Source organism: Phaethon aethereus, assembly GCF_964289735.1.
Source record: "Phaethon aethereus genome assembly, chromosome: 25".
NCBI lineage: Eukaryota > Metazoa > Chordata > Aves > Phaethontiformes > Phaethontidae > Phaethon > Phaethon aethereus.
In genome coordinates this window covers 2,198,518-2,225,834 of record NC_138601.1, presented here as the reverse complement: position 1 = coordinate 2,225,834, position 27,317 = coordinate 2,198,518, and the positions used below count along the sequence as shown (strand labels likewise).

At 43.2% G+C, this 27,317-nt stretch overlaps 1 protein-coding gene across 1 annotated transcript in view; it reads right to left on the bottom strand.

Annotated features, from left to right (window-relative positions):
* MYO1D (myosin ID) overlaps positions 1-27,317 on the bottom strand; it is a gene marked incomplete at its 5' end in the record, with an annotated part of 162,143 nt that overhangs the window by 68,868 nt on the left and 65,958 nt on the right. Inside the window, 5 exons of the mRNA XM_082010667.1 lie at positions 3,526-3,630; positions 4,225-4,369; positions 5,506-5,729; positions 20,697-20,904; positions 25,355-25,521. Of these exons, the coding sequence (XP_081866793.1) occupies positions 3,526-3,630; positions 4,225-4,369; positions 5,506-5,729; positions 20,697-20,904; positions 25,355-25,521 (849 nt within the window). The remainder of the gene's footprint in view (positions 1-3,525; positions 3,631-4,224; positions 4,370-5,505; positions 5,730-20,696; positions 20,905-25,354; positions 25,522-27,317) is intronic.

Below are 27,317 nucleotides of genomic sequence, written 5' to 3'. Positions count from 1 at the left end.
AAGCTTTGGTCCAAACAGCTTCACCCATTATTATTCATCTCAAGCTGTTGAAATTGAGACCCCACGCACCCAAAACCAAAGAAAACTTTACCAGCAGTTATCAATACTTCAAGAGCAGTTCCCTGGCTGGCAAGAGCTGGTATTACTTCCTTGACTTCACTAGAACAATGTCAATCACCAGCTAAAAAAAGTCTGTCTCCAAGAGTTTAATAGTTAGCAAATATCTTACAGGTCGTAAGATCTGTTCTATACATAAACATGTTTAAATACATGAACTCCAGGCTTAACTTGTGTCTGTTCAAATTGCCTAATAATGCAATTTTTAATTGCAATTTTTAACTGCCCTTTTAATGTCTCTTATTTTCAAAGAAAGAAGTGTATTAGGCTGCAATTATCTGAAAATTTTGAAGAGCAGACGCCTAACATTGCTGTTGACAGTTAAGAACTGCTTCACACGTGGTGTGATGATTTGGCACCCTACTGAAAGCCACAACAGAAGTCTGATGCTGCTCCAGAAGTAAAACTTTCACCTGAACTCACCTAAGTGTGCTCTTGTCACTGGTAATGCCTTTCTGCCTGAGTAAGAGTCCAGCAGTAACAGCACATTTTTTGCTCAAGAATCCTCAAATAAGCTGAATCATGAAAATATACCACAAATGAAGTTAAGCAACCTTATACTGTGGACTGATGCTTTGTTAAAGAGTATTATTTAAGGGAAGCAAAGAAATCGCCTGATAATTCCATTTTCATTTCTGTAACTCACTCTTCAGTCCTATGCTAAAGCTTTGCGTGAGCTAAATTTCAGCTGAGAAACAAGCAGTAACAGCAATTTGCAATTCCACAACAAACCAGGCTTAGCATAAGAAATTTGACAAACCTCCCTCCAGTGAAAGTCACTCCCTTTCAAATGCTCTGAGCACCAAGACAGCCGGGATGTGGTAACCCCATGTACCACACTTGTGCAAATAACATTTGGTATGACATGGAGAAGTTAAAGAAGGATAAGGCTAAAAAGGAAAAAAAAAATTACTTTATTTATTTAGTTATTTTTTAAAGAAAAGGGAAGAATGTAGCATCAGCAAAAACTTTTCCCACCCCATAGCACTGAAAGCTGGTCCTGAGACTGCTGTTACTTTTTGGGTAAGAGGCAGAATACTATAGCTTGTAGTTTTGACAAAGAAATACCTTCATTTTAAAAAGACAGCTTAGGATATAAATTGTTTTATGTGAAGAGTAAAAAGAAGGCTAATGCTGTTTTCAGGGTGAAGACTGTGTTCTTGCAGTCAAAGCACGGAGTTGCTTACAGGCTCTACAACAGTTTTCACTGTTGCTTAGTCTGCAAATCCGATGTTCAAATTTAAAGCATAATAGATTACCTAAAGAAGTGCAGTGGTTGGAAAGTGAAATGGTAAATCTTGAAATGTCAAATCTTTGTCTTGTTAGCTTTCAAAGTTCAGGGTTGTTTGTCTCCTCTCCCTTATTCACTTCAGGCTTGTATGGACATTTCTTGTCCATACAAAAAGGAAGACAAATGGTTCACTCAAAAAGATATTACATCCAAGCATGGATTTGAAAGGGGTTGTTCGCTTTTGAGTTTAAACATGGCGATGTACTGAAATTGCCAGGCTTACACACATTTTTAAAGATCCTACAAAGTTGTGGTTTTGTCCTCAACAGCAACGCTGAAATGATTTTATCCATTTGTTGGAGAAGAGGTGCTCCTATTTGCTCCTCCAAAACCATCATTTTCCTAAAGGATATGCTGCATTTTCACTAAATTTAGCTATGTATTTTCTGTCTAACACAGATCCTTAAGAATGAAGAGCAGAAAAAGTATTAACGACCTCAGAGACTCAGGCACAGCCGAGCCGTGGATGAGTAGCAGCTCCCCCGTGCCCGCTGAGCCCTCACCCATGGCTCTGTGCGCGCGTCTCTGCTGGCGGCCGCAGGTCTGCTCGTCTCACCTTAGCCCTGCTGTCGCTGCGCCGACACATTCGACTGCCGTGCTCATGCGTGCGCTTCCTTTACCGATGATTTCAAAAGCCGTGCAAAAGTATCCCTGACTAAGCAGGCAAGCCGAGGATTAAGCCTGACCTCTCTAATATAAGAAAGTAACCAACAATTTAACCTTTAAAAAGATCAAAAAAGTTACAAGATAATTTAAAAACCACAAGACTGCAAGTCTATAACCTCACAGTCTCTGCAGTATTTTCTGATGTCAGCTGAGCTACTTTTTTTAAGCACCCGTGGTAAGCTAAAGCTTTCTTCACCTCTGAAAGCACTGAAAGTAACCTTTGAGGCTCGGGAAGAAATCCACTTTATGACAGGTAACACCTATTCCATCTCCAGTCTGCTTTTATTATTGAAGTGCTGGGACAGCAATGCAACAAACCCCAGCAGAAAATGGATTTTTCCAGCAAGTAAACACAGTAACAGGATGTATGGAAACAAGGCCTGTCTGGCATACGCTCAAGGATTTCTTCATACACCATAAACAAAAAAGAACTGCTCGGACACTTGCCTAAAGGCAGGAGCTCTGTGCTTGCAATTACTGAACCGGAGAAGGTATGGATCTGTGCTTCAGAAATCTGCTTTCCCCTGTGCTTGCACAGGAGATTGTCCTTCAAAGCTGAATCAGGAGCAAGCAAGAGAAACATAAGGACTTAAAAGCTTAAAAGGTTGTGTAACAGCGAGCAAAATTAAACTCCCACACCGGGTATACGTATATTATACATCCCCTCACCCGAGTAATTCCCTTCACTGTCACCCCATTCCCATTCCAAACAACAAATGCTTTCATCACATCTTTAAGCACTGAATATTGTATTTTTACAATTATTCCGGTTTAGTTAGAAACAGCAACAATTTGGAACTAGTTCATTAAATGAATTAGAAAAGGAATTCTTCTGTTTTCAGCTTAAAGTGAAAAAAATCAGGGTGAAATTCTCCTGTATCTCCTTGTCCCTAACACAGGTTCCAGCCAAACTGTTGCAAGATTCTGAAGAGGAGGTTGGGATCCAGACTCACACAATCCTCCTTTAATCCTAACAACATACACCAATATTCACTCAAACCACTCATTCAACTAGTGAAGCCCGCTCTTAAAGAGAACATGTTAAAAGCAATAGAATACTCCACTGAAGTATTTTTCTAATGTTTTTCTAATGTTTTTCTAATTATTTTTTTAAACCTTCCAACCACTTTAACAAAAAACCCATTCTGCTATGAAAAAAGTCAGATCTAAACCAGTTACACAGAAACAAGTGAATTTATTCATCCTCTGACATGAAGAGGCCACAGAAGCCCCTCACACAAAAGCATCCTTTGATGCAAGAGGCTCAGAACTACGTATCCATCAAAAAATTCACTGATGCTGTTCCTTGAAACAGGACAGTTTTGAAGTGCCGTCTGCTAAAGCATCTCCAGGATTACCTCCTTGCCCTTGGCTTCCCAAGATTTCACCTCGACCACAAGAAGTTTCCCCACCCAGCCCATGTGTCTGCAGACCACGCGGATGCCGGTTACCTTGCGGACGTGACAGGAGAAGAGAACGTTCATGTACTTGTCTTTCCGTTTCAGCTCGTTGGCAACAGGGATGAAAGAGCCCGTGGTCTGAGGGTTATCTGGTTTCTGAAAGAGCAAAACCAGGCACGTAACTCTGCTTGCTTACTGAGGAAAGTAATTGCATTACGGCATGGCAGGCCAGAGAGGGCTGCAGCTGCACCACCTTGTCCGAAAGCCTCCTCTAGTCTCTGCCTTGTTGAAGAGCAGCAGAGCATCTGGAGTTTTATGTGCTTTCTGAAAAAAAGCCTTAACAAAACAAAATGCTTAAAGGAAGGACGGAGTAAAAGGAAGCAATGCAATTTGCCTAGAGAGAATTTCTTTGTTCCTTTTCATTTTATGCGATTTCTTTACATCCTATTATATCTAGAATTTTAGTTTTACATCGACTTCTTTCCTAGCTTTGGCAATTTGAAGAGCCAGTTGATGGCGTTACTCATTATCATTTAATGCTGCTTGTGATGCTCAAGCTAGGCTTAGTATTCAGAAAAATCACTCCTAGTGCAGTAGAAGTCAAAGACTCTGGCACTACCTAAACCCACTTACAGAGGTAATTTTGAAGTACTCCTCCCTTCCAAGAAACCAATAGTCACTTTTTCAAATTTCCACCCTTTCAGCATTCTAACCCCCAGGCGTTGCATTGATCACTTCACTTGTACTCACCAGTGCGATGTAATTTCCCTCCCATGCTCTTTGTAGACCAATATCAGCTCTGTGACCCTTCAGCACTTCCATGGCAGCAACCTTGGCCCTCAGTTGAGGTAGGACTTCTGGTGGGACGCTCCGGATGAGTTCACTTGCTCTCCACCTGCCGCAAAATGCCTGAATCAGTTCTGCAGTCTGTACCATGTGCTATGAGGGCTACTTCTGCCAGATCAGCACAACAAAGCCACCCCGAGACTATAAGTGTCAGGGGAAAAAGAACTCCTTCCATTGCATTCATAAAGCTGGAAACATCAGTTATCATTTTAAAGTCAGATACCCTCTCTGACTCCTAACAAGTTCGGCTGCTATACTCCCCATCCCATACCCAGAAGACAATCTGTTTGCAATAAAGTTTTTGCAAGCCCATTTTTTGGCTCATTTACAACATAATTCTCCTTTAATAGCTGAATTTGGCCTTACAATTGAAACCTAACCAACTGTAACATGAAACAGGGCAGGGTAGCCCATCCATTACTCCACACCACGCTCCAGCCTGCAGCAGCAATGGCAGTTCTCTAGGATTAATGCTATGAAAAGTCTTTTAGCAACTAAAATTTTGTAGTTATGATAACTGAGCTTATTCTGAAAGCAGGACTCTCTACCCAGATAGGTTGTGGATGGCTTTCAAGATACAGCTGGGGAAAAAACCAAGGCTGCCTTGATCTAGTGCTGGTGGTAATCCCCCTTCAAGTAGATGGCTGGACAGGAGATCTCTAGAGGCCCTATCCAGCCAACATTTCTCTTGTTCAGTGGTTTTCAGAAGTCATCATTCTTTAAATTGGAATCCTAACTACTTTGTCTACAACTTACCAGAGAAAAAAGTCACTAACTTTTAGATATTAGGAGGTTGTAATAAAAGGATAAAATACCTCTTCTGCATGTAGAATATGGGTAAGTAGTAGAACATTGCTTATTCTGTTGCAGAAAAGTACTGACTTACTGTAAGAAGTCTTGCGGAACCTGAAAAGATTCCTTTTCTCTCCCCTGGTCTAACAGCAGCTGCCCTTTTCTTTTGAAACCAACCAGAAAGGGGCCAAGGAAGGAAATACAATGTCCATCCTGACTAAATCTTTGAAATGGAATAATTATTTGCCTGGTCAAGGGTACCAAACACCAGTGACATTTTCATCTATGATGTCCAGTTAATGTTCTTCAGTCATTTTTCCAACTTCTATGGAACAAACAGTAGCTGTTCACTCCTCTAAGTGAGACTGAAAAGACAAGAGGTTTGCTTTGTACCTATGGTAAATGGCTTGGAGTGCCTCTTCGAATCGGCGCAGCACTTTCGGTGGAATGGGCCATTGCACATGCTTGCCATAATCCTTCATTAGCCTCACATTGTGAAAGCGGCGGGCAACCTCGTGGATGTAGGCCTTCACTTTGTAGCGGCGGTAGTACTTGAGTATCGTGAGGGCAGCCTTAGTCCTCTTATAGCGAAGGCGAGCCAAAGTGCCCCTCCAAACCTGGGAGTCAGTGGAGAAGACGGTTTTACCAATAAAATGCAGGATATTTTTTTCTTTCTGTGCTCCTTCTATACTGCTCAAATCCATATATATATTAGTTTTATTTTAAAGCAAGTGACTTGTCTGTGCCAATCAAATTCAATTAAACATCACTTAAAAAACATTGCGTTTACCAGTGTGTCAAGAAACAATTTTAACACCGATTAAAAAAAAGACTGCTTTGAAAATAGTTTGGTGAATATCCATGGCCGTGCACTGAAAAGCAAGCAAATATGCAAAACAAGTGATATCCTCCCAACTTGCTGGACGGCAGGCCGGCTCCGCCGGCACCGCCGTGAGCCTTATTTGCGCCTGGAGATCCCCACAGGCAGAAAACATGCCATGTTCTGGACTTCTTCTGGTGCCGCATGGAGAGAGGCACGCGGACGTGGGGCAGGAAGACTGCTCGCAGCACTGACGTGACTCTACAGCGCTACCGACTCGGAGCTGGGAGACCCCAGGCACGATGCAGCACGGCAGCGCTCGGCCGGGCTGGGCAGGCTGTGCTGTTCCCATCCTGTAACCAGAGAAATGCGTATTCACGCGAGCGCTCTCAAGCTGACTCGCACGTCCCCGAGGGATTCGTCAACGGCTGTACTTTCCTTCTAATATAATCCGCCAAGACGAAGATTGTATTTTTGTTTCCTTGTAGAATTAAACTGGAAGGATAATGAGCCTCCTGCATACGAAGAGCGCTTCACGGCTCGCTATGGGCCCTGCTGGAGAGTTTATTTCCCTCTTGAGAAACACCCCATAGCACCAATGATGCATATCAAGCCTTCTATTTACAGAAGAATTAATTAATTACCTGAGGCAATTTCCAACAAGATAGTCGCTTTATGAAGCCATGTCAAAGGTTGTCTTGACAGCTTTACCGATAATCCTGATATGTGGCTGAAAAAAGCTACATGTAGGAAGCAGTACAGCAGATGTCAGAGGCTGCTCTTCTCTATAGACTCAAAATTAAAAGAGGAAATAGATTTTGTGTCCCAAAACCCTCAAAAGCAGGGGACTCTTCTCTCAACCTCTGTGAGAGTAACCCCTCCTCATTCTGCTTTGGCCTCACTGTCCTCACGTGGGATCTCTCCCGTTCACGACAGACATGACCCACGTGGCTCTGGCAGAGCCTGGGGAATTGCTTGAGCACCCACCACTTCACTGGTGCGTTTGATGCTCCGTAAAGCGCGTTTGTGCTCTAGCACGCCAGAACAGAGTCAAGATCCTGCACAATGCTGCCCAAACAGCTGACGGTCAGGACAGCGAAGGGAGAGGTAAGAGCGGGAAGCGCAGAAACCAGTCCCTGAAACCACGGCAGAAAATCAGCACGCTGCTGTACTGACCCGACAGTCGTGTCGGCGGGAAGAGAAAGCGCGAGTTAAACGGTGAGCAGTGGACTGCTACTGAAAAATCTCAACACTGCACATGTGTAAAATAATATATAACACTTTCCTTATTTATTCTTTGAAGTCATTAGACAGATTGAGGGAAAGCAGCATCCTCTGCATCACATATGCTGTTCCTAGCAGTCACTTTTAGCGCACTCAGTTCTAATTGTAGTTTTAGTTCTATATAACCTGCGTATCACAAAGAGATAAAAGAACACTACTATATAAAGGGCATCAGAGCTCCTGAGAAGCTCAGGGCTTCCTGAAGCCACAAGCTAAAACCAACTTGCACAGGGCCTGGATTTCACCCGAAGTGTGGAAGGCTGATTGCAACCTAGCATTTCCACGCCTGAGGCCACATCAGATTCAGAAACTGTATGAATTTGACAGAATCAGCAACTAGGATCAAATAATTCAGCATCTAAAGAGCACTGAAGTAATTTGTGCCCTTTTTTAAAGAAAAGCGAAGACAACTTGGATTGCTTGAGACATTTAAACATAGACTGAAGTATCACAAAATGTACCTGCAAGGAATGTATGGACAGTAAACAAGAAAAATGGGGTAAAAACCTACTGTCAACTTCTAATTTTTTAATTTAATAAGAATAGAAATGAGGAACAAAGGGTTCCAGGTTGCAGCTAATCAGACTTCTGAACGTTGTAAAGTTTCTCAAGAAAAGAACATACATGGTGCATTTCTGTAAGCTGCTAAAGACTTTGTAGAGCTTCACTTTTGTCAGTTTTTCCCAAAAACATTTAAAATTGTTTTTAAATACAGAACAAAGTCTTGATTTTGCTTCCTTGTGCTTGAAGTAGGCATGCTCTTGAGGAAAGTCTCTTGCTGTGGTTATTTTTTACACCAGTCAGACATCCATGGAACAAAGGCGCATGTAACAGATTGCCCCGATGTTGTATCAGCTGCATCGCTGCAGAAATTGGCTTCACAGCAAGAAGTGTCACAATTGCTACAAACACTAGCCTTCCAAATCCAATTATCCAGCCGAGGCATGCCCCTTGGCTACAGGCAAGCAGTAAACTATTAATGAAAAGCATGTCCTTAAATCAAGTTGTCATAACTCGATAACCTCACTCCTAGTAAGGACCTTCCTAATAGCCACAATGGCAGCACCTCCCAAAAGTAAGGAGAAAGACAAAGATAAGAACAAACTTCTCTCAGGGAATGAGGTACAAATATTTTTTAAATTAATTGTTTTGCTGGCATTCTTTTTCTTTTCAATCACAGGGCTCATTTCTGCTTAAAGCAGTCCATCAGGAATGTTGAACTGCCAAGGCAAGCTGACTGCAGGATGGTCTAGCAGTCTCTTCCAGAAACACGAACCCTTCAAATCTATAGACAAGAGGAGGCTGTCAAAGCAGCAAACTCCTTGTTCAGCAGCTGCTTTGCGTCCTTTGCATTGTGTATTTGAGAGCAATGGGTCAGAACGGTACACAAGACAAAGATGCTGGAGTGTCTCCTACCAAGCCACACCTTTCTCAGACTTGGATATTGGAGAGCACTACCTCTCTCAACATACCTTTCCAATTCTTCCCCCCAACTCCAGTTCATAACTCAAGAACATTAAGCAATGTAAAATTAAATTAAAAAAAAATCAGATTTCCAGAGCTAAGTTTATCATGGCATTTAACAGAGTCTCATGTTGCAAAAGCTACTTTTCTGTTGCATGCTGGAGGACGATGGTAGAGCCATGGTCAAATACAGGAGACCTGCATGCCAAAAACCTAACGGAAAGAAGATATGTGCATCCAGGATTCTCCATCTTTCTTTAGTCCATTTGTACCCAAGACACTGTCCAAGTAATTTTCATACATAGTTCAGAAAGGATTCAACAGCTCACATGCATCACCTTTCTGAAACTCAACCACCAGTGAGCAGCTTTCAGCTTGAACTTAAATCGGAGCTACACACCAGCAAGCTGGTAGTTTCAGCAGTTGCATTTAGCAAAATCTTGCAAGGACAGGGTAGACAAGCCTGAGAATCCCAGTGTCCCATAGACAAGAATAAAAAATGATACTTCCTTTGCCACCTTTCTACAGCTTTCACTTCTGGTTAACCTGGCTCCCCATAGAAATGAGACTAAATGTCCCCATCTGACCTCTTGAAATTGCCCTGATACCTTCTGGATCTGTAGCCAGCTTCAACCAAATCTGACAGAAGAACAGAAGACTCAAAGAGGCAAGTCCACACATCTTTCAGGAAAAACCAACAGCAGGGTAGAGCAAGCCTCAGGTTAGAGTGACATTGCTGGAAACGCTTCAGAATGAGCTCGAGCCATCTGCCGCCTTTGATCTCCAAATCCCAACCAGCACACGCAAAGCTCCGAGCCAGGCACAGCCACACAAGACTGCGTGCCAAGCCAAACAGGTAGAGCATACCAGAAGGATCTGGCAGTATTTCAGGGGGATGAGAAGGTGGAGATGTGTGCAGGACACAAGAGGAGGAGTGGAGGAAGATGATGAGGAAGACTGGAGAGTATTGGCAGTGAAGTGGTCACAAGAAGAAAACCGACTGTTGTCATTGTGAGGTGTCAGCAGTGCAGGACAACCCACAGGAAGCCGAGCTCACAGAAGAGCTTGTTTGATGACAATTTTCAGAGTGACCCACTGAAGAGCAGACTCCAAAGCAATTGATTTTGTCATCAGTTAGCGCAGTGCCTAGTGACCAAGCAAGATGTTGTGCAGGACGTGCTATGGAATAGATTGTCCTCTGCAAGGAGGAGACAAGACACGGCAGGGTGTAGGAGGGGGAATAAGTAGCAGCATGTGTTGGCTCCACAACGTGTGTACACGGGGAAGGGGACCAGCAGCAAATTAAGGACTCAAAAGCAGAAACTTATAAGCAAGTTTACATTGAGAATGGAAAGAAAAGGCATTTCTAGACTTTTTTTTTTATTAAAACTATTCCCCCTTTCACCCACAGTCTCACCACACCTCTTTCAATACCTCTGCCTTCTCCTCTATGCTTTGCCCTCCTAAATGTCAGGTGAAGAAAAATTAAGAGGGCAAATGAAATTATGGCTAAAGGGCTAAGAGGACGGATGGATAGAGAGAAAGGAAAAGGTTGGAAAACCAAGTCTGAACACCACAGGAAATTCAAAGCTCCTGAACATTAGAAAGAGTATATATTTCTATGGCTGCTTCCAGTGAAGAGAGTTCCTTGCTGTTTGCTTTACCACGGTCCCTTTTCGCTCCTTCAGTTACAGCCAGCGAGATGGAAGTGACAGCTGGGACCACGAAAAGCTCCAGACCGAGCGCGATCCTCCTGCACAGCTCTGGGTGTTGGTGATCCCATCGGTGGTCCCCCTCCTCCCAGTGCGGCAGCTGCTTTGGCAGCTTCTGAAACTGGGACTCGCACAAAACCAAACAGAGCGTTCGTCCAAATCAGGAGTCACATCTTATCTTATGGGAAGTACTGAAATCTTTTCTGAAGTATGTTTAATTCACATGGTTTTTCATTAAAATTTAATAACTTAAAATTCAAATGAATGGAAAAGGAGATCTGGACATGCCTTTAGAATCAGCTTAAAAACCTCAGTGAGCTTCTAGCAAAGTTTCTAAGATTAAAGAAACCTAACACAGATCCAGTCCATTACCTTAGCAGAATATAAATCCTACATACCAATCTACGCACTATAGGCTCGTTTGCAGACTGCAGTCTGCTTCCAAGCTCAGAATCGCCCATTTAAAAAAAAAAGAGAAAAGGAAGAAAGAAAGGAAAACAATTGAATGGGCCCTGCAGAGCCCAGGGAAAACCAGCAGACCAGGCAGGGTGGGCCCAGAATGCCGAGATCACCTCACATGTAGTTCTTCCATGGAAAAAGGGATAATCTAGATTTGACCTAGATGCTGCAATCTCTGCGAATGTCAAAGAAAACCCACACAGCACACAATCTAAACATATGAGCAAGCAAACAAATGCCCAGAATTTGGGCAAACTGAGCTCGTCTAAATTAAACACCAGCATTATATTTTTGAGCAGTTCTGCAAGTAACTAAACTGGAAAACTCTTCCATGCTTGCTGTAACACAGCACACCTCCTCCCACTGGGCCTCCTTCGCACTAGCCTGAGCCGTTTCGTGATCAATATTTCATGCTGCCCTAGCACAAGCTGCCCTCCAGGCATCCAAACTGAAAAGAATAAAACAAAACCTAGCTAGAAATTCACACAGGCATGAACCTTCCTGCACAGCTTTAAAGGATCGCAAACAGGAAAGGTTATTAAATATTTAAGTCAATAGTGCGGCGCAGAAGCTGTATGCAGTTCTGCCACAGGGTCCTCCGAGGCACTGCAGTTTGAAGAAATGCTCCAATTTGAAGCGAGCTTTAATTACACTATTCCTGATTGCTTTTGAAAGGGGTCGTCTCCTTGCCGGGCACAGCTACAGCGGCATGGCTGGTACTCACACGCAGCACCCACCGGGTACTTGCACACACCACAATTCCTGGTTTGCGTTTTCCCAGTTCAAACAAATTCAGATCCCCCAGAAGGTCTGAGGCAAATGGTTTTAAGTCAGAGCCTCCCCGTTCCAACAGATCACATTGCAGAGCACATAACAGTGAGTGGGAAGAGCTGCTTAATTTACTAAACGTTATTTTCTCTTTTCACACGAGTCAGCTGAACAACGTTCAATCTATCGCTCCGCTTAATAAAAACAATATTCCACAAGTTAGGAAAGAGGGAAGGGTCCCTCTCAGAGATTAATCAGGTCGTACTAACAGGACCGCGTCCAATAATAGACATAAAACTTGTCAAAGAAACAGCGGCTATCAGCAAGTCGCACACGCGAGCCTCGTGCACGGACACGACACGCTGGGTGCGGAGCCCCAGCAGAGCTGGCCTGGGTTCCTCCAGCAGCGAGTTCTGCTGCTCCGCAATGGCGAATGCCACGCTGCCGTGCCCATCTGCCCTCGAGGCCGAGCCTGAGCTGCTGCTGTTCAGCCTGAAAGCCTCAGAAAGCTCTTTACTGTCCTACTTGTAAGGACTTGCCACGTCCATCGGGTGCCCTGAGCGGTGCTCTGTTGGCAGTGCCCCGCTGTCGTGACAAAGGGCATCCTACCACTCCGGCCTGGTCGCGCTCTACAGAATTTCCTGCCTCTGGCAATGACCGGGAAGGAAGATGTTGGGAGAAAAGCGGTAACTTTATATGAATAGATGCAGAGAACTGCCCAAAGCTCCTGTGTTAAGGAAGCAGAGAAGTCTGCAATCACCAGAACAAGGCTGCTGCCATTAGAAGGCAGCAGGAACCTTCTCTCATCCTGTGAAAATTCAAGGTAGAGTTTTCATGCCAAAGATACCAAAGTACAGGTCATTTCATGATCTTCAGTGTTTTACTGCAGCAAAGACAACCAGAAGCACAAAACAACCTCCAAACATGGAGAAGTTAGATAAGCTAGGATGTTTCTCTGTGGAAGAAGAGGACCGAGAGGGTATGTGACAGACGTTCAGAGAGTCCTGAGCAAAGTCCTGACTTGTCAGTACAGGAATGAGCGGGTATCAAGTGAAGCTGGGAGATGCAAGGACCCAAACAAAGCAAGATCTCTAGAGCTGTGCAGTGGTTAGCAGAGCTTGATAAAGGCAGCTACATATCTAAAAGCTGGTGGCACATGTTTGAGGGCAAGTTCCAAGAAGAGAAATCCAGCAGGTGTTCTTGAATTAAAACAAAACAAAACAAAAAACCAACAAAAAACCCCAAAATATGCCCATCTTAGCTCACCCCAAGCCCAAATGTCTGAAGGGACTGGGAAAGTATTCAGGAGAGGCATGAAGCACACTTGCCCTGCTGCTGTCCTCCCAAGGCATCTCATGGAGACACGACTGGTCCTCATGGACCTTCAGTCTGACGCGGCACAGCAGCTGCTGCAGTTTAAAACCTACATCCATTTAGTGAACCGGCTGACAACTAACCTCCATCTATGTTTCTGAAGGTGTGACAGCAATGTTCTGCCTTTCCAGAACAAAGAGCAGATACAGGGAACATAGGGCCACGCAAAGAGCTAGAAAACGTTACTTACTTTTGTCTAAAGGACACAAACACCACTAAAACATGCATTTCTGCTAGGGAGGACAGCTTTAATCATGGTAAAAATCCCACAATAATCCAGAAATATTTCAGCCAACACAGGTCAATCACAATACGCTTATTTTTGCCCAAAAGCCTCATAACCAACATGTGCAGCTCACTGCCCATCCTCCTGAAAGAGTGGTAAACCTCCTCAAAAGGGACCGTGATTTATACTGCAGTGTCCTGTTGGGAAAGAAGATACACAGAGAAATTGTCTGTGCCTCTCTGCCTTATTACAGGCACAGTTCACGTGATCCTGGTATTTTTACTATCATGTTAAATTAAGATCTTTTCCAAGTTAAGGTTGCTGAATGCTATTTGTGCCTGCTTGCACTTCAAGTTACACTACACTGGCAATATTTTTACAGTTCAAACAAGGGTTAAAGACACCTTGAGGTGCAGCTGGTCAGTATCTTTTCAAAAATGAAAAGCTCAGACAAAACAAAAAATAATTCCCTTCGATGAAAACAACAAGCATCAGGAGCAATAGTTGCAGAGTCTGGTCTTCCCAATCTGTCTGATACACACGAATGAGCATGAAAAAACCCCCACAATCCCAAAACCATGAAAGGACAGACTTAGAACCTGAAATACTCAATTTACAAGATCAGAACTACAAAAAGTTTGCTTAACAAACAAGGGAGTGCTGAAAGAAGCCCATTCAAGAGGGGAAAAAACCCCACATTTGCGACTGGGATTTCCAGAGGGACGCAGCGTTCCTCAATTCCTCCGATCCCTTATGGCGATCCATTTAGATTCCTTTTAAAGTCCTTCCCACGTGTTCTGCAAACTGATAATCAACTAAAGCAAAACGTGAACACGGAGGAGGGAGGGGGCAGCGGGAAGCGTTAGCGCCGAACTGCAGGCTCCGCAGCGGGCTTTGCAGCCGTCGCTCATGAGAATTTACAAGCAGCGCTGCGAGAAGCAGAAGACCAAGATGAAGCGTTTACAGAATCGGGCAGTTACCTGCTCTGGCCACTTCGCTTCTAACTGAGCTTAGCGAAGTCCTTCATGCACTCACCAAAGCACAAACATATTCTCTGTGATGCTGCAAGAGGCTGGGGGAAAGAGTTTGTTGGGTTTTTTTGTTTTGTTATTGTTTTTCCCCTCATGCGTGCACATAAACCAAGTTTTCAGGTGACCCTAAGGGCCATGAAGCTCAAGGTCTCAAAGCTGGGATGTGAGAGTCCTGGAACAGGCAGTAGCCTTGCCACCCATTTATTGCTGCACCATATTTTTAAATACTGATGCGTAATAAATGGGTATTTACATTTATTTAGATTAAAGCACGTTTTTATAGCATTTCCCAGGGGAGGAAAAAGATAATAGGCAAGTATCTAGGTGCCAAAGGGTAGGATCCAGTTCTGCCCTTTTTGCTTTCCCCCATGGGCATGACCCTGACTCTCCTTTTTACCAGCAGAGATGTTCATCCAAAGGAAGGTGAGCAGGTTGTGGAGCTAAACTGCCAGAAAATAAACTCTTCTTTTTTTCTTTTCTGGTTGGAGGTGGGGTTTTTTGTTGTTTGGGGTTTTTTTTGGCTTGAGATGCCTCAATGCATTCACCGGATGCAGACAAGTGATGTTACTAGCACGGGAGGCAAGCAGCATGGGAGAAGCAGTCAGATCAGTCCACTAAGAGATCATCTCGGCCACACCGGCAAGCGGCACCATCAACACAGCGGATATATCCAACTCCTCATTTTACTTGGTCCTTCACAGCAGCCGTGTGCTGCTCCCCTGGAAGGAGCTACAGCACCTCCTTTCACAGCTTCTCCCTGCCAAAGCCTCTCCAGATCAAAGCCTCAGTTCACAGCACAAATCCACGTGTAATTATATACCTATTTCCACTTATACTCACGAAGACATTCCCTCATCATGGTAAATGCCTTGAGTCCGGACGGCAAATGCATTGCATCGCCTTTTATTTGGGTCACTGACCCAAAACCCTCACCAGATTACTACTGCCTGTCTACAAGCCGACATGCGAACGCCGCCTTTGTCAGAGTGAAAGCTTCCCTTTGTGGTTAACGATTCCCAGCGCACCATGCTTCAAGGACTCATGGGGATGGAGAAGAAAAGGAAGGTGAAACATTAAATTATGACAAGTCATCCATGGTTCTATTTTTCTGCTCTTCCCCGCCGGGTTTCGGGAAGCGTTGCCATGGTGATTGCAGCTGCGGGGCTGCGAGCGACAGCTCTCCTGAGAGCAGCCTCCGCAAACGCCAGCGCCCGCAGCGAACGGCACGCTGCCGGAGAACGGGAGCGGAGGGGCCGCCGGCCGCTCCACGAGGACACGTCGGGACACCCCCGGCACGCGCCGGCGCTGCCTCCTGCCAGCTGCGCCGACCTCCTGGGCTGAGAGGGCTTCTGCGCACCAGGGCGTTTGTCCGAGGAGGTGCTGGGCTGCAATACAAGGATAATTCTTGCTTCCTCTGCATCAGGCAGTAAAGATTTAGTGAAGCGATTACCGTATGCAGCTGTACTGGTCTGATAAAATTACACCGAAATAGCGCACTAAATTATATTGACAAGATATATCATCTTCGCATACCGCACGTGCTGGCTGGCGCAGCTTTTTTTCTTGAACAAAGCACTACTCTGCAAAGCTAATGAATATGTGTGAACGCTTCCAAGGGCAGAAAAAGCAAGGGAGTTTTATGGCAGCTTTTTAAAATTTTATTTTTTAGTTTTATTATTAACATTAGAGCTGCTCCACTTGCATTCATGAAGACAATCATATAGACGGCAAGACCCAAGGTACAGTAAACAAACTCAAACGCACCAGATAAAAAGAAGTGATGTTCTCAGCTGGTGTTTCTAAAATGACCATTGGAGTTGACTCCGACAGCAAATGTCTCCAGTGCCATATGGGTTTTCTAATACTGGACACAGCTCTCACTTGCTAAATCCTCCTGGAGCCAGCAAGTTGCCACGGTTAAATCACATCACATCTGCTTACTGCCTTGGTTTGGCCTGAAGGAAAAGCACAGCCTGGAATCCCACTAACATTTTATCACGAAGAAAAAGGAGGTTGAAGATAAAGCTAAAGGAGAAGACATTCAGGAGTTGTGGAGCAAAAGAAAGCAAAGTGACCTACTTAAACTGGAAGTCAGTCTTAATTCAATTTAACCAAACTCCTAAGAAGCAAATTCTTATCGTCATAAAAAAAAGAACAAGCATTATTTTAAGGGTTAAGGGTTACTCACACAATGAGGCTCTTAAGATAATTGCCGAATCCCTTTTGGAAAGTCTTATGATTTGCACGAGAGCAATAAAACACAAAATATATATATATTATATAATATATATCATTAGAAATGAAGATGTAAATTTAAAACTACCAAGAAACAGAACTACTAAATGCAGATTCTTCTTTCATTTAAAATCGTTCCTGTGCAAAAAAAAAAAAGTTATTGGACCCAGCCTGTGATCAGCTGTTTTTAAGGCTACGTCTTACATTTCCCCTCAGTTTTTAATCGCACAAGTGCTTATTATCACAACATTTTCTCTCCAGTTGTCTTTTCCTTTTCCTAAATTAAAACTTGAGAAACTCCAATGCAACAGAAGGCTCAATTATTAAAAAAAATCAAGTTAATCTCTCCTCTTTCCTTTTAGATGTAATCTTGTGACTCTCAGAAGTATCACAGTTTGCCTTACTCAGCCTTTGATGCTTATAGGCAAAACTAAAAAGTAAGGAAAAAGGAGCAAGAATTAAATTTTTGTGCAAGTTTTTAATCAACAATTGAACGCAAGTTGAAAACAGAAATTAAGATACAGGCAAAATTGCCTTGATGTTTTCAGGGCATAGAGAAGGCCTCTTCAGATCCTTACTCTGATTTTATTTTTTATTGTGTTGATCGTTCCTTTTTCAGCACTGCCAGTCTCCAACTGCCCCATCTACTGGCAACAGAACACGGCTGCTGCATGAACGCAGGAGTGATCAGATACAGAGCACAGCATCAGATCTAACCGTAAAGCAAGAGAAATACAGAAAATGGAAGAAAAATTCAAGCATTTTCCACATAGATTTAACACTGTACAAGGTATTTAATTACATACCTATAGACATCAACCCAACACCTGCTCTTTTGTTGACGAGCCGTTTAGTACGCATTTAGAGTCATTAGTGTTTCGTGTCTTTAGTTGCAAATTCCAGGACTCTCAAGTCCATCACTTTACAAGCAGTTTAGAGCTTGGTTGAAGAACATCCAGGAAGTATAAACAGAGATACAGGTGAACCTCAGCAGGGATAAGCATCAGAAAAGGAGCTCTGGCCGTTCAGTTTTCTTCAAAGTCTTCCAATACCTTGAGCACTTGAGAAGGAGCTTGTCTTTTCCCCACAAATCTTTTATTAGGTAAATTAGAATCTCACTAGAGATTTCTCAGAGAGAAACAACAAAAACATGACTCCACGTGTCCTGTTTCAATGCTTCATGCCGAAGAGAAAGACACCTCCATGTAGACTTCTGCTAGTCCCTCTCCACTCCAGGGAGAGGAGAAAATAGAGGAGGGAGGTTAGTGAAGCCATAGGACAATGTGCACCAGGAATTTTACTTTTGTCACTTTTGCTGATTGTTGCAACAAGAGAAGCCCCAAAAGCACTACAGTTATTCTATATATCCAGCATGCCTGATGCCACACAAAACCCCTATAGCAAAAACCCTCACAGAGCCAGAGAGTCGATCCATTCTTCCTAAGCAGGTACTTACCTTCTAGAGGCAAAAAATCTTTAGCCCCGCTCTCCTCCAAGATTGTTGAGCCCAATCCAGATCACAGCACAGACTATCTAATTCTGAAGTTTCCATCTAAAGGAAAGGCCAGCAAACTCACAAAAACTGACATGTTGCTGTCAAAATTGTGCCTCACGCTGTTCGGCGGATTTTATCCGAAGGAGGAGTTTCACCGCTCAACTCGCAGTGAGACATCATCTGTTTCCACAGCACAGACAGACTGGGTCTTTTGAATTATTCTTCAGTAACTGTACCTTTCAACTTCAACAAAGGTCACCTCTCAATTCCTCAGACATTTAATATGAAAACTCAGGTCACCTGGGAACAAGGTGTCACCCCTGCAGCTTTATTCAACAAGGAACTCATTACCTTACCTCATACCACTCTGGGAAGAAAGAGAGACTCCAGATTAACAGCATGACCCAGCGAACTCACCGAATGCACCAAATAAGACCAACATGCTTAGAAAAGTGGCTGCAGACAGGGGAACTCCTCCTGTGAAACCAGAGCAAGCACAGTGCAAGTGCAACTAATAATCCCGAAAAACGTTAAGAGGTGTATGAGAGGGCCCCACAGATTAGCCCCATTCCACTCCAAAAGAATAAGCCAGAATATGCTTTTGGAAAAGCATGCTGCCTTTTCCAGGGAAGAGACCTGGAAGAAGATGACATGTAGTCCAAGAAAGCTGCTGTGAAGTTCATCAGCAGGGCAAGCAGAACACTGCTAAGAAAAGGGAAAGAAAACGCTGAACCACAAAGCTCAGAAACAGGCAGGTCCTGCATCCTTTAAGCAGCCTGAGCATTGCATCTCCAGAAAAACTAATCACACATACATATATATATAGACACACACAAAACTTACAAAATTCCTTACTAAAGATAAACCATGCAATCTGGCACAATAAATACCAACAGGGATGCAACCCTGGACTTGATACTTTCTCCTTCTGTAGTGGTCAAATTGCTTTGCTTTCCAGAAAGGGAATCGGATCAAATGCATTGTAAACACAAGAAATGTGAGCGTTCCGCAGAACTATTCAAGCTTGCAGTGTATAACTTTTCCTTCAGGGTCTTACTCTTCACCAGAAGTGATTCAGTTCATCAGGTTTAGAAAGTTTGTGCAAACTTAGGTTAACTGCATAGCTTTAGAGCAGGCTTTTTCTCTGTGAAGTTTTTATACCCATCTGTCAGCAGTTTCTATTTCTGATGGGCAAAAAGGGTTTCAGAAGTTCTGTTGTTTCCCGAGTTCCAAGAACGAAAAAGGCAAAACGCATTTTAAGAAATACACTTCTAAAAATCTTGAACTAGTCAACAATCCCTGTCAGTTAGGACTTGAGTCAGTTCCATCATCTCTGTGGCTGTGCAAGTCAGAATTGTTGCTCTTTGCTAGACAGATTACACTCATGCAGAACAGAGTTTTCAGCAAGTACTAAAACCAGCTCTTGTATTTTTTCCCTTCCGGTGCACGTTTGCTTTTGAGGTTACAAAACCACCTTCCATTGTGTCGCTGAGGCCTCCAGAGCACCTAAATGATTTAGGAGCTAGCCAAGTCACAACAAACTCCCGTGGCTTAGAAGAGTACCTTCGTAAGCAAGGTCTGAGAATGTGTTTGCCCTGAAGTCACAGAATGTAAAATTTATCCTAAGGGTAAAATCAGAAAGATCTCGAGCTCAAATCCCATGTTCAGAGAGAAAAGACAAGTGCGCACGTCCTGTTGCACAGTGCCTTAAGTGTTTCACCCTTTGCAATGCTAAGTGCCTTCTATTTTCTGTTCCGTAGACTACCTTTCCCTCTGTCACCCTTTCACCCAAGCTGCTGCGGCAGTGTTTTCCAGAGCCTCTGCAGCGGCGTTTTTCCTTGCTCCCGTGTTGTACCTCTTCCAGGCTTGCACCCCCAAGCCCCAGTATTGCATGGTATGGCAGGTTCTTACGGGAAGCGATTGCCATGAGAGTGCAAATCACCTCTTCTTTCTTTATCCCTCGGCTGTATTCACATTAGGGGACTCCGTAATAGGAATGCTGAAAGCTTAATAAGCAAATATGCACGAGCATCTGCCCCCTGTCCTTGTATGCTCCAGTCAGCACTAACAGTATCGTAAGAAAAAAAAAAAAAAAAGAGATTTTGCTCAGGTCCTGATAAAAACTCAGTAATTATTAATGGCAGAGTATGATGAGGGAGATAGCGTGCTGCACCAGAAAGGATGTTCTGGGAGGATGCTCATTTAGGGATCCTGCCCCCTCTCTTCCTAGCTGGCCTGTGGGGAAAGTTTTCCCTGTCTCTTTTTCTGACTCTCTCTTCCTCTCTCATTCTTTTCCCTGCACCCTCGATAGTTTTACTGTTAAGTCAATGCATGCCATCAGCTACGGATCTACTAATAAACTTTTATGCACTTACACCTGTCTCAACATCCGTTGTGCATGACTCTTACACATTCATCCATAAAAGTTCCTCTAAGTTTCTAGGTAGCCTACTTTCATTGAGTAAAGAGCAAGTTTTTTAAAAAGTATCCAATAATCTTATAAGTCCTACAGCTCACGGTACATCACACCACATCAAGACTTTAATGCAGCTACAAAGAGCACTACTGAAAGAGCTTTAAAAAAATTAAGCAGTAATCAAACTGCAGTATTCCAGAATTTGTGCAGACTTATCACTTTTGCAAGTGAGCCTGAAAAGGGAGCAAAGGTGTTTAAGGAACTTGAACTGAGTTTTTAATGCAGTAAACTAAGCTTTACCTTCTGTAGGAAGAGCACAATCCTCACAAGCATCTTGGCATGCAGTTCCTCCAAGGTGAACAGAGTTCGAGGTGTGCGGATGAAAATCTTGGTCTTGCCATAAGCAACATCGTGCTGAAATCCATGACACTCTATGAGCTTCTTCACAGCATCTTTGTCTGAAGGGAGGTCATGGTTTGGCCAAGTGAATTCCGAGATCATCTTGTACCTGGAATTACAAGGTACAATTTACAAATGTAAACTTGTCATCTAGGTTCTCAAGAAGGCCAACCTTCAGCTTGTTTAAGAAATAATTGTGATATAAATTCAAATAAAACTGGTTATAGATAGAAGAGCCTCAAGACATCCTCTGCAGGAATCGTGACCCTCAAAATCCAAGGAAAATAAATATAAGAAAGGCATGATTTTGAGAGATGCTGAAGAAAAAAAAAGTTGTGAGGAGCTCACTTCACCAACACCTAACTGAGGTAACGTGACAAACCTCACCATTGTCTTCCTGCAGATTTGGCAGTTCCATTATTCACCCTCTCAGCACTCAGTTTCAATTTATTTTTTTCCAAGGAAGAAAAGTTTTGGCTTGCTCACATTCTGCATAAGATGTCAACTGTAATAAATTGTTTTGTAGAAAACCTAGATTTAAAAATTCTGTGAATAGTTTTTCTTGTTCATCATTTTGGTAGCCACTTCTAACAAATTCTATTATTTACCAAAGTAGCAGATAGTTGACTGCCACAGTTTGTGCAAACACCACTACTGCCTATAATAGTTGTTCAATCATTCCCTCCCGTCCTTACTCCCCAAACTCCTTCTTACACTAGCAGATTGGAACTAAGACAATTACAAATCAAACACAAAAGTAGCTGCCTCAGATTCAGCTCTCTGTAAGATTTACTAGCCTTGCAAAGTGCTGATTAGGTGAATACCCGTTTGCAAAAAGCAACAATGAATTTTCTGCGTAAGATTTATGGACATAATCAAAAATGTAATAGACATTTTCACTGTAATAGTACCCACATTCGTGTTCCAAATAAAACAAGCATGCAGCAATCTTAACCACTTCTCTATTTAAAAGCCCACAATCCAAGTCAAGCATCAGTCTCAATGTTTTAGACATTCAGAATTTTCAGCTACGATTACATGGACGCAGCAATAAGCCTTTTTACTGGGGAGTGGCTGCACTGCAGGAGTTACAAAACTGAATGGAAACACATCACACCGTCGCTTTCATTCATCACATCAGCCTTTCTGCATAAGCTGCCGAAGATGGGGAAAAAATGGAGGTGCACACTGTGTCTAGGCGAGGAACACCGTCAGCATGTGAGGGTTACAGCACGCTGGCTAGGGATCTTCCTGATAAATAAAACAGGCATCTTAAAAAAAACCCTCCTCAGACTCAAAACAGAAGATTTGGCATTTATACTCGGCTGGCAAAAGCATTCCTTCTCTCAAATACACGTACACACAGGACATAAATATTTTACGCTGGTTTCTCTTTCCTATTCTCATCAGGAAAATGTTCCTGCAGTAATTAATTCACTGGGAAAATCTTCCACCCTGAGACATTTACATTAGGAGGGAAAAAAAAGACAAGCAGAGTGGCAGTGCAAACCCACGCATGATTGAGCAGGCCTGCTCTGCCAACGGGGCCAGAAAAAAGGGGATAAGATGTCAAAGAACTGAAAACCTGCCTAAAAGAAATGTTAAATTCTCTTCCTCTACAGCGAGAACAGGACTACGGTATTTAAAGACATCCCGGGGCAAACAGACCACCTCCCTCCTAGCCCACCGGTGGTGGGGCCGGCGGTGGAATATCGTGGCCGTCCTTTTGTCCCTTTTGTTCTCCTCATGGCACGTGTGCTGCAATGCCACGAACTCCTTCCCCGTAGCAGAGAGCACGACCTGGATGCCACAGCAAGTCAAAATCCCAACCTCGCTGCTAATTATAGCGAGGCAGAACCCAAAATAAATCTGCTCACTGACAGCGCAACCCTTCCCCTCTCCTGCCCTGAGATCTTGACAGCTTTCAAGGGCACTTATACATTAAACATCCATTTCTACACCACCTTTGTTTCTCCTCCTTCTTCTCCACACCTGGCATGCAGAGGTTGCTACTAGAGTTTACAATTCCCAGTAGAGTTCCCCTAAGAACGAAGGTTTTTGCGAGCCACTAAATTATGAAGCCTTAATGAAAACTATCGGGTCTGCGCATGAAGCTGGATCATACCCTTCTCTTACCGCCGTGTGGTTCGCAGCTATCTCTAAAGCCTCTAAAGGCATCCTTTATGTGCTATGTTTAACATTGCCTGGAAACAGGCACGTGGATGCCTTCATGGTGAAAGTGTTGGATTACGCTCGCAGGCGGCCATCCCTGCAGATGCCTCACAGGCGCCGAGCTTCCCCCTGCCCCTTTCTGAAATCCAATCAGCTTTTTTTTTTGTTTGATAGTAAGTTATATGTTAAAACAAAAGAATGCATCGCAGCTATTTAAGATACATGGTCCTGACATGCATTTCACCCAACTGGAAGATGTAGTTACCAAGTGAAAGCACAACACCTCTTGGTCCAACAAAAAAGGTATTTTTGATCTTACTTTCTACAAATTGCTAAGGACAGGCTGGTTTGCACGTAATTCAAATAAAAGTTTTCTTCATTTCAAGGAAAGCTTGAAAAGGACGTTTATTAATGGTCTTAACTGTGCTTCACTTCATTTCCTACTGGTAGATATATCAACTACCTTACAGTGTTTTAGGGCTCGATAGCAACAAACTCTTTTCCTACAGAACAGAAAGTAATTTTTAATATGCTTTTATATATACATATAGATAAATATACATTAAAAATATGTATACATGCACTTACTTTTTTTAAACACACACACATACATGTATGTATGTATGTATGTATCTCTTATCTATATACATCCTGATATATATCTCCTGTCCCCTCCAAGAGGAATCAGCAAAACAAAACACAAGTAACTGTTTTGGGCTCAGAAAATCTGAAAGCTTCAGGGGTCTGTGAGAGAGTTAAACATCTGTTTGTGGGACTGAACTTTTATGATGTCTTTTGCAAATGTAAGCAAACAGATGACAAAGTTACATCTCAGAATCACCTCTCACTGAATTACTCTAGATCTATCTTAAAACATGGCCCACATGCAGTGCAAGAGTCGGAGCTGAGGGGCCTGGAGGCTCCTCCATGTTCGCAGTCTCCCAATAAGCCCGTAAAATATAAAGGAACAAAAATCCCTCATGATCCCTGTTCAAAAAAAATGTGCGGCTTGTACCACAAATCATATCCCCCGGTCCCTGTAAGAGGGTACGTCTCACACAAAAACAAGGAACAAAGAATTTCCGGGAAAAAAAAACCCCAAAACCCAACCCAAACCACAATATCCAGGCCAGAAGATTTTTTTTTAAAATTTAGAGAAGTCCGTGTAGACTGGACTGGGAGCAATACCGCAATATGCAAATGCAGTGTCTGATACCTTACACTGTAGATGCTTAATCCTCCTCCAGGGTCCAGCAGAACAAATGGTACAATAGCCAGAAAGCTGTACCAGTTGCTATGTGCTAATTTGGTTTACTGGCTGTAAACACCACTTCTGGTCTTAAGCTTACAGGAGCTCATCAAACATTCATTAAAAACAAAGCAGCTGTTTATATTAATAGTAATTACACAAATCTTAAGAATAAATTTTAATGAATTCCACATGTGAGGGCGAAAACACGCTCTAACCACTGCATAATGCTTAAGAAAACTGAGACACAGCACTGTGGGCTGAATTTAGTAAGCCAGACCCTTTCATTCCACTTCAGGTATCACGAAATATCCAGGCAAATCTCCACCATGAACAGCAAAAGATCTTTCAGTAACACTTCTTTTCTAAGGCATGACATCTCACCTGCTTGAATAGTTTAATTTTTTTCTACCCTCACAGCCTTTTTCTCACCTGATTCAATAACAGAAGTAAAAATCAATTCACTATTTCATCAACAAGAGGTTAAATTCTTAGTACCTGTGCTAATTTACTGAAGACAAATTTCAATCTAAAACATTTCTTTTGTCACAAGTCTGGTAGGAATTAAGAGGGCAAGAAGTATCAAAACCACGTTTTAATGGGGTCATGTTACTACCCTTTGAATTTCAGACTTCCAGTTTTAAGTCGAGAGGTTTCCTCCTGCACACGCATAATGTCACTATGCGCCATCGAGCACTTCCCAAGATACACAATGTCTGTCTGGCTCTCTCGTTGCAACAATCAGACAATGTTCAGAGACAGAACAGAAGTTAATTAGCTCTGATTCTAGGGTTATGCTCTGGGGAAGAACCTCATTACATGTTCCTGCTGCAGAGAGTACTGCAGCAAATGAATTTTAACAGAAAAGAAGTTAAGCTCGAGTGCCACACATGCACCTCTAAACACATCTGCCGCCACAAAATGAGAGCAGAGCTCCTCTTAGGCTCATGTTTTATCACACCCAACAGCAGATATTAAACCAAACACACCACCACCCATATGCTCAAGAGTGAGGATACAAGCCCAGAGGACTTAAGACTTATTCTTCACTTAAGGGGAGACAGCCAAATCACACACCTCGTTCCAACGTCCCAGTTGTCCTGCAAAAACCCGAGTCACTTGCCAGAACCCTTCTTACCTGTGAAGAAACTTCTCGTATGTTTGGCGGTAGGCAAAGCCTGCTCGGCGGACTCTCACGTTCTCCAAAAGGCCAAGGTATTCAACTTGATGCCTGCAACGCTCCTCGTCAAAAAGCTGTGGTGATTTCTTATCGTTGGGCTTAATGCAACGGACGTAATAAGGTTCCTAAGAGGACAAATTAAACCGAGTTTCACTCAGAAAGAAAAAAAATCTATGCAGACACAACTGTTTCCTCATGCAAACATCGAAAAGTCAGTCCACCCCAGCCATCTGAATGAGGTTTAGTTCCTAACAGGAATTAAAGGTTAGAACAAAAATGACCAGTGGCACACAAGACGTTCCTCCTCGCAGCATGCTGCAACGACATCTGTTACAGGATCGACGTGTTACTCGCCAGTCGAGTTCAACTGTCCTTTGCTATGTATCAGAACCAGTCCCATATGCCCCTTCTCCACAGACTTCGATGATAACAAAACCAACCTTCATGAAGGACAGAACAAGCAATGCAATTCATTGCCCTGATTGTCGGATATGGCTTTTCCAGTCTCAACATCTACAAGCAGCATGGATTACTCCATAATATTTAAACTATGATGAATCAAGTCCTCTAAAGCCTGTAGCAACATGCTTGAATGATGGAAATCACTGAACACTATCCTGCGCAGGATGAAATCCAGCCAGCTTCCATCCCAGTTCAACACCACAAGCAGCACACACCTTCCACAGGACAAACACAAGCACCAGCGCGCGAGTTCCTCTTTCTGCATCACCTTTGGACTTGCAGGTGATGTCTGAGACAAATGAAAGATTCTGGAGGGCAGGTCAGTAGGAGATAAGACAATTAAAAAAAGGTTAATGAACCTGTACTTAGTGGTCAAGAAGATGAAGAAGTAGCTGTACTTAAGCAGTAAACCATGAAGACGACGTTGTTTCTGCACGCTTGAAAAATGTCACTGTCATGAGATGAGCGGAATCCATGGTAACTGGGGCGAAGGTAAAGGTGACATGGGGAGATCCTGACCACCGACTCAACCAAGGGACTACGCAAATGGACCCCCCACTGTCTCTAGGAGCATGCACCATTTATTTTCCTTTAAAACCCAGCAATTCCAAAAGTCGATGTGGTAATTACTAGCCAATGAACGTAAACTTGGGAAGGTTCTCTATTGTTTTTGCTAATCATGTAACGGGATAAACATGTGGTGATTCCTTTGTGTGGCGTGCTAGCTTTGTGGAATACCACCTAGCACCCTTATCCGTGCAAATATGCTGGAAATAAAACAAAACACCTCTACTCTGTGTGTATATTGGCCTGTTGCACAGCAGGTATACGATCCCGCTTTTGGGACAACACAGGCAGCAGAGAACGTTGAATGGGGACCCGAGCTGGCTGGGCTGACCCTGGGTATTCAGGTGGGAGTCCCACAGGGTCACCCACCTTCCACTGCCAGCCAGCCTGCACCCATATACAGTACTGCTAGACTGTTTTTGATGTTTACTTTTATTTTTATGAGATTAAAGGCAACGTGGTCTCTAACTAGCACCAGCCCGTACAGGGTGGCTATTAAGTCTTTTACATGTATGTGCTTTCATCACAATGGGTTTTGAAGTCCATTCATTTCTTTCTCTTCATCGCCATCTCATGCTCTCCCACTTCCAACTGTATCAGTAGGGGAAAAAGCAATTAATAAGCATCATAAAGGCCCACCTTAGTTTTTCAAGGTAAAATTGTATTCTTGTAACATTAATATATATTATTTTTTAAGTAGCCCTTGCAAATGGAGTGGCATATTCTACAGGCTGGCAGAGTCTACTGTCCACCAAGTCTCCTCACTAGCCAAGGACAGAACTTAGACGAGATCCCAGTCAGCTCAGAAAGTCACAATATGTCCAGAGACTCACTTCAGAGGACACGTCAAAGATGCACTTAAACTGGAGCACTTAAAAGATCTGTTTACAGC